Source organism: Limanda limanda, chromosome 9, assembly GCF_963576545.1.
Source record: "Limanda limanda chromosome 9, fLimLim1.1, whole genome shotgun sequence".
NCBI lineage: Eukaryota > Metazoa > Chordata > Actinopteri > Pleuronectiformes > Pleuronectidae > Limanda > Limanda limanda.
In genome coordinates this window covers 17557195-17565393 of record NC_083644.1, presented here as the reverse complement: position 1 = coordinate 17565393, position 8199 = coordinate 17557195, and the positions used below count along the sequence as shown (strand labels likewise).

Below are 8199 nucleotides of genomic sequence, written 5' to 3'. Positions count from 1 at the left end.
TAGTTGCATCTAGCCATGCTGATCCTGAGTTTATTGAAAATATAGTCTATACAGTAGCTGACATTGTTAAGTCAAGGTAGGCTGATACTGCATTTTATGTAGTTTATATCTCAATAATTACACGGACAGTGTTTGCTGAAAGGTATGTTGCTTTTCATTTATTTTTAGTGCTGTGGGCATCACAAACAAAATTATGTCTCCAATACAAAGAGGTATTGGCAGCAGAAAACCCTCAAAGGGGGATCTCAAAAAAATATATGTAAGGATCCATGGGTATCAAACAGGGTTTAAATATAGAAGTTCTGTGGACAATGATGTCTCTGAAAGATGTAAGAAATCTAGTAAGTGATCCTTGAGTTACTGTTATTCCCAAATTTAGAATGAGGCCTGAGGTATTTTGTAAGGTTGGGTATGTCCTTTAAAATCTTAATGTAGTCTGAATAAAGTGAAATCTTGTGAAATTATAAATCTTGCCGGACCCTCTCAGGATCTTACCTCGGGATTTATTCTAGTTTCATGTCCTTTTTGGTTTGATGATGAAAGTAAAACCGATCTGGTTAACAGACCAGAATTGGGAACCGAAAATACACCTTCTCAATAGACTATTACAGCTGCAGCTTTTTGAGTTCTCTTTCTAATAGAGAGAACACATCACTTCCAACAACATCCTAGTCTCATCTATGAGGAGGTAGGTAATTTATTTGCTTTACAACATTTCAAAAGTGCATCCTCCCTGAGTATCGACTTCGTCACTTGTTTGCTGCAAAACTGAAATGAATTAGATGATGCCTATAATAACATATTTCTTTTTGTATGTTTCAGTTGACCAGTCATGAACGAGTCCTTGAATGAGAGCCAATATGACTATGACTATGACGGTGACGATAACTTCTGTAAAAAGGACGATCTGGTCACATTTGGATCCTACGTTGTCCCTGTTTTCTTCTCTGTGGTGATCACACTGAGCCTCACAGGAAACATTCTTGTCCTTGTGATCCTGGCTCTGTACGAGAACCTCAAGTCCCTCACCAACATCTTCATCCTCAACCTGGCCATCTCTGACCTCATCTTCACCACCGGCCTCCCCTTCTGGGCCATCTACCACATCTGGGGGTGGATATTTTCAAATATGCTCTGCAAAATCGTGACTTTTGTCTTCTTCATTGGGTTCTACAGCAGCATCCTCTTCCTGACCATCATGACCATCTACAGGTACCTGGCAGTGGTCCACCCTCTCTCCAACCTGAGGATCCAAAAACTCAGCACTGGTATTTTACTTACCCTGCTAATGTGGATGATAAGTATTGCAGCAGCCATGCCCTCCCTGCTCTACAGCTCCGTCATCTTGATCCCCCAGGAGGATACACACTCCTTGGGCTGTGAATACGAATCCACCCTGTGGATAAGCATCGCTGTCTCCCAGCAGAATATTTTCTTCTTGGTTGCTTTTGTGGTGATTGGTTTCTGCTACATCCGGATACTCGGAAAAATCTCACAAACGAGATCCCACACGAAGAATCGAGCAGTGAAGCTGGTCCTCTGCATCGTGGCGGTATTCTTCATCGGCTGGGTGCCGTACAACGTGGTGATATTTCTGAGGACTCTGGGTGACAACTTGGTCCCACCGTTTTACCACTGTAAAGTCAGCATCCAGCTCGATTATGCATTCCATGTGTGTCGGCTCATTGCTTTCTCACACTGCTGCCTCAACCCTGTCTTTTATGCGTTTGTCGGTGTGAAGTTCAGGAGCCATCTGAAGTCAATGATGCAGCAAATGTTCAGTCGGAAAAGTCCAGTCGAGGAGCCGCAGATCAGAATGCAAAACCTCATCTCACACGGATCACTGTACTAGTTATTGACCAAGCATAATGTTTTGTAGCATTTCCTTCAGATTTTTTTTTTAAAGCATTAAAAAGTGTGCATTTTGGTAAATATACTTATTTGTTGCTGTTTGTAAAAAGCTGTTATCAAAATCAAAATCTGACTTTCATTGTTTATTATAAATATGTGTAACAGTGTTAAACATTTGTCTTAACATATAGTTTGTATGGGATGCAACTTTAATAAGCTTTGTGTCACAGGATAATAAAAAATATCATTCACAGTGGAAGTGAAACCACTGTAGCAAATATCCTCCCAGTGCAAATACTTTTTTATTAGAATTATAGGTTTTCATCTATTGTTTACTTTTTTTGTTCTTTTATAGCTTAATCTTGTTTTTGGATTACATATATTGTGATTATGCAAGTTCTTTATTAAACAACCCTGTTGTGATACAAATATGCTGGTATGTCAAAAGTCTGTCTATTTAATCCTCACATTTCTTTTATTTCATACATAGATTTGTGTAGAATAGAACTTAAATACGTCAAACATTGATTCACTGAACTATTCCAGTGAATAAAACAGCATTTCTTACATTTCTTACGTATCTGTATATACATGCTGCACAACATTAGGAAGCCCCCTTCTCACTCAGACGGCGACGCAGGTTCTTGTCCAGGCTCTTCACTGGTTAACAGTGGCTTCCCACATCCATTTCAAAACATTGGTACTTGCTTACCATGCTAAAAATTAAGCACCAACATATAAATGGCAGCAACTTATGGCACTTTGTAGTTTGGCTTTCTTGAAGAAAATTGTACTTTCTTGATTCTTGTTGTTGTGGGTTTGTACCCTCATGGTTGAATGCACTTGTAAGTCACATTTGTAAATGTAATGAAATGTAATATAATGAAATGGACAGTGGACACCGAGTTAGTATTAATGTCTGACGTACAGATTTCCTGTGCTATGATAATAACTTTCCTGCAAAAAACTCAAAGTCCCATCATATCATATTATCTGCTATCAAATCTGCTTGTTGAAACAGGACTCAGGATATGGACTGTCATGAGTACCAGAGAATAACGAAACTCCTGTTGGGCAGCCAGCAAAACAACATACCAGCTCTTATCAGATATCGGCTATTTTGTCCCCGCCCTCTCTGATTTCCTCATTCAGTCCACTGAGGTGCAGTTCTTTCTGTTTTCCTTGAAGAGACATAAACATAAATTCTTCCTTGTTGTCACTGAGAGTCCGAGGTTGAAGTTTGAGATCTCAACCTGTGGTTTGATGATACTGGATGTTGTGTAAAAACACTTAATTTTAAGGTAAGAGGAACAAACTTATTATTATGATTGTGTATTTAGTCATTTGCAGTTGAAGTCTCACTGTGCCGTGATTCCATGTGTGAATTTATTTGAATGAATTAGTCTTGGAGAATGCTTGCTATTTGCTTATAGATCTGCTTAGGTTTAAATTTCAAACTTTTCTAAAATACACACGTTTCTATGATCCAGCAAGTGAGAGTCATTTATGCTCATACAATTTCTGTATATGGATGAAGAATGGACTTCTCACAGAATAAACAAAGCAATAATTAATAATAAATAGTATTTAAGTAATTTTTCAGGTCTCAACCTTACAATATGTTAAGTACCTCTACATAATATATGCTCTGATTTAAGGTGCCATGCAAATAAATGTTTGAATGAATTGAATAATTGAATCAATAAAACATAAAATATATAATAATATAAATATCATTAATATTATTGAGAATAATAATATAATGAATAGCAATAAGTGTTAAATAGCTTGTTTTTTATTTGATCACTGTGGCAGTGTTTTAGATTGAGGGAGTAGATCTTCAGTGACTGTATGTTAATGAGGAAGGCTAAATAAAGATGTTACCTCTCGATTTGTGATATTTGCTAATTCTTTTACAGATGTGGTTGTACATTTTGTTCGGCCTTAACTTCATCACCATGGTGCCGGGGTATTCAGATCGTCCCTTCCCACAGTCGTGCGGGTCAATGTTACCCGTGCATGTGGGGGGAGAGGGACTAGCTTCTCCTCAGACCACTGAACCACCGTTTGAGATACAGTACGAACAAGGCAACGATGACGAGCCAATAACAGGTCACTCCCCTTTATCCTGGGTGCTTGTTTATCACTGTTAATCTTCGCTGCAGTGGTCAATACCTTGATTCAGCAAAGGTTATTACTACCTCTGTCTTGACTTTCTGTTCCTCTGCCTTCACCAGGATTAATACTATTAATTATTTTTCAGTTATTCTTAAAAGCAAACATGCCACAGGATTCCAGGGATTTATGTTGGAGGCCCGGGAGAGAGGGAAGGTGGACGAAGGAGTGCCTGTTGGCAAATTTATAATACTTGAAATGAGTAACACGCAACTCATGAAATGCTATGGGTCAGCAGTAAGTAAATTGAATTATTATCAAAGGCAGTCAATACCCTTATAGTGTTTAATCCTGGTCTAAACCTTCTATGCTTTCTCTGACGTTTGCTTCACTTTTACAACTCTCCTCAGGACTCGTCTGTTACTCAAGCAAACAGTCGAAAAAAGACTTTGATAAAAGTTAACTGGACAGCACAGGGAGCTGATCTTGACATTGCTTTCAGGTTACTTTTGATGTATTTGTACCATTTGACCGAGTTCCAAAAATATCTAAGTTCAAAATTGTGCAGCTCAGTTTTGCCTATAAAAGGATTTTGATTTGTTCGATTTGTTTCAGAGCCACATTTGTTCAGTCTTTTGTTATATTCTGGGACCGAGTGGATGTGAATGTCACTGCAAGTAATGAGTTGAGTACTCCATTGCCAAGTCATGCTTCAAGTACCACAGGATCACATACTGGAACAAGTACTACAAACATGACTACTACAACAAATAATAATGCAAGCTGGCAACACTCACTGACTCCGGAGGCATGTATGAGCTGTTTTATTCTTAACCTTACAAGCATTAACATCCAGTGCAACAAGTAGATTTCTGTTCTGGAAAAGCTCATTGTTTCCCTTTTTTTCTCCAGGAAGGATGTATTATGTTGATGTGCACCAACTGTTTTGTTGAGATATTGATTATGGTATGATCTTTATAAACTCACTCAGTTAATAGTTACGCAATTATCCAATCAGACAGTACTTGAACCGTTCCCTCGTCCTTTTTCTCTTCAGCTGGTCACCCTCCTCAACGGCTACATCTGTCTTGCTATAGATAAGGTAAGCTGTGGAGCTCTTGTTGTCATAGTTACCGCTTCTCAGTCTCCACCTCCTACATCTTCAGGTCGTAGATCGAATCACAGACATGGCCAGATGGTGGACTACACCTCTAACTAACATACTGTATGACTTTTGCAGTAGAATTTGCAAAACCGCAAGAAGAATTGTGAACCAACATGCTATAAGCATTTTAAGGCTCAGAATCCTGTGCTTGTGTATATGTGCCATTACAAACAGAAAAATAAATGAGCACTATAATAATTGAGGTTTATGAAGATAAGTACAAGTGTTAAGTGTTAAATGTTATTTCTCTTGCAGTGGTTTAACATATCGAGCAGTGTGTTTTGTGCAGGACTTGAAATAGCAGCCTGGTTCTTGATTTTTGATGGGGATTTTTGTGATGTGAGTAATAAATACTGGAGCACAATATTTATTATACACATTTCTGTCTGAATTCTTGTCAGTTTTTGTTACTGTCCTTTTCTGTGTGTGTGTGTGTGTGTGTGTGTGTGTGTGTGTGTGTGTGTGTGTGTGTGTGTGTTTGTGTGTATTTAGGTCACTCTCACAGCTCTTGTGTGTGTGGTGACAGTGATAAACTCAATAGAGCTCATAATCGCCACCCTGCCATTAATATTGGACTTACAGTAAGTTCAACATCTCTTCTTCCTTCTTCCTTCTTTGACTTGATCCTTAGGTGAACACTTTCTATTTGTTTCTTTTGTTGAAGAAAATGGAAATGTGACATTGCTGTGACAGTGTGTTCTCTACTCCAGGTGATTTTAACAAGTAAGGAAACTCATCTGATTCTAAACTTTATGAATTTTGCTCCACATGGCAATATGGTGACATTTTGGAAAATGTGTCTACCTGTGTTCTGGCCAGGAGTTAGATTGGTACCACTTTGATATCCTTTATGTTTGGACTGTGTCCAATCTGCTAACATGGAGGAGGCAGGGTTTATGACCTACACTGCAGCTATCCACCAGGGGGAGTTAGTGAGACGCTTTGGCTTCACTTGTGTGGGGCTGTCATATTGTCCATCTTTACATACAGTCTATGGTTTCACCTGCCAGCCCAATTAACACAAATTAAGGCTATTTATCTTATATAGTACTGTTCCAGACCAAAAAATATTCCAATACACAAATACCTTTAGAACTGCAAGCTTACATTTTCAAACAAATGAAAATTAAGATGGCTGGATGATCAAGTCTCGATGCTAATGAAAAGCTAACCTGCTGTTGGCTGCGGCCTTATATTTCCCAGACACACACGTAATCTACCTCAACATGTCGAGAGACCGGGAGACAATGTCACAGCTCTTCAGAAAGGTGCCACTGCCTGTTTATTGCACAGATTGTATATTTTGGTTACTGATTTTATTTTTTTTACACACAGTTGCCATCATGTATGTTGGTGTTTTGAAGCTTGACGGCTGTGGGCCGACCAGGATGGTGACTTGGTCTCTGATAGTGTTGATCATATACACACTGTGGACTTACCCGTTCGTTGTCGCGGCTATCATATTCAGAAAAACAATACTGAGGAAACTTGAAAAATGTGAGTGACTCGAAGTATAACACTGTTTGTATCTAATACCATGCAGGAAATACAGTATAGATTACTTTTTTAAAATCAATCTACGTTTTCTGTTACAGTGGAACAAAATGACGAGGTGAGATCCTGGCACATTGTGGCAATAGCGCATGTTTTGATTTGAACATTTTGTGTTGTCGTGACAACTATCATATGAGATTGGACATTATGTTGAAAATACTCGTGTCTGTTTTTAACCATTGTACCTCTTAATTTCAGTGGAACAACTGTGCAGCTATGATGAGAGTTATTCTTGTTCCTTTGATCATCGTCGTTGGAACCATTTCCTTCACTGTAGCTATCATGGTCGGGATAGCTACGTGTTAGAAAAAAAGATCCCAGATATACCCGAAAATCTGAACCTAATTATATTAGGTTTACACATACAAGGAATGTGTTTTGGTAAGAAGCATGAAAGTTAAAAACATAAAATTGGGGAACAGTAAACAAGTTTAATAAACTTTCTGTTTTATGCATTTTATATCTATTTTGTCACAAGTTTTGGGGTTTTCTACTAAAAATACAAATGTTGGCTTTTGTAAAGGTCATAAAAATGAATGTTGATCATGTGAAAGTGTTTTCATGGGTGGTTCCTCTGGAAATTAAAATACAGAACATTTATAAATAACTTGTTACATATTCTCATATTATTTATCACATTCTTAGAGTTTTCCAGTCCGTTCAACACCATCCAGCCAGTTCTTATGATGGATATTTTACTCCACATCTTATATTCATAGTCATTTTCCTAACTTTACCTTTGCAATCAACTACTATACGCTTGTCTCTTATGTTGTATTTAGTCTTTTGTTTTACGCTCTATGTGTAATGCCCTTGACATGCTGCTGTAATGTAATAATTTCTCGATAAAAGGAAAGAAAGTGTCACAGGGAAGTAATAGTATGATATGCTTTAATCTGCCAGTAACCCATCTGTTCAACCCCTTCAACATCACAGCTAATTATTATCTGTGCCTGCATTTGGGGGTTATGTTAAATTTAAATTTAAATGTAAGTAAAATATTTCCTCGGGAAAGTAGATCCACAGTTTTACATAGCTATCTGTTAATTAATGTAGAAAAGTTTGTCTCAACACAAAGCTCAATGTCATGCAGAAAAGCAGGAACTTGATCTGGGTGCATGAAGACAATATCTAAGATACAAGAAAGAAAACTAGAATTGTAATCTTCTACATGCTGTTCAACTTTAAATGCATTGCTGGTGATATTGCATTATTTTCATTTTTAACATCTTCCTCTGATGAAGCCCTGAATTATAACAACTTTATCTCACTTCATTCATTGTTCTGGACCCACTACAATTAAAAAGAGGTCACTGGTAAATCAGAGTTGTTGTCAGCGTCAGTGTGTATTTTAAAAGCAATGTCTACAGATCTTTGTCCAGTCTTGTTACTGCCTGGACGTGATTTGTAAATCATTTATTTTTATGATTCTTTGGAAATGAGAATGTTTAACCTATGCCCACCTCCAGGCTGATGACTCATCCTGCTGCTGAATGGAATGTCTCAGCACTTGA

At 37.9% G+C, this 8199-nt stretch overlaps 2 protein-coding genes across 2 annotated transcripts; both read left to right on the top strand.

Annotated features, from left to right (window-relative positions):
• Window positions 1–647: 647 nt before the first annotated feature.
• On the top strand, window positions 648–1852 carry xcr1a.1 (chemokine (C motif) receptor 1a, duplicate 1). The gene is made up of 2 exons (XM_061078284.1): window positions 648–688; window positions 823–1852. The coding sequence occupies exon 2, from the start codon at window positions 833–835 to the stop codon at window positions 1850–1852; it is 1020 nt and encodes a 339-aa protein (XP_060934267.1). The 5' UTR covers window positions 648–688; window positions 823–832.
• Window positions 1853–3038: 1186 nt separating this feature from the next.
• On the top strand, window positions 3039–8005 carry LOC133010674 (ferric-chelate reductase 1-like). Its single transcript, XM_061078283.1, has 13 exons — window positions 3039–3152; window positions 3771–3963; window positions 4115–4263; window positions 4377–4468; window positions 4582–4774; window positions 4879–4932; window positions 5024–5068; window positions 5387–5470; window positions 5624–5712; window positions 5796–5854; window positions 6467–6628; window positions 6727–6743; window positions 6884–8005. The coding sequence occupies exons 2-13, from the start codon at window positions 3771–3773 to the stop codon at window positions 6989–6991; spliced, it is 1245 nt and encodes a 414-aa protein (XP_060934266.1). The 5' UTR covers window positions 3039–3152; the 3' UTR covers window positions 6992–8005.
• Window positions 8006–8199: the final 194 nt, after the last annotated feature.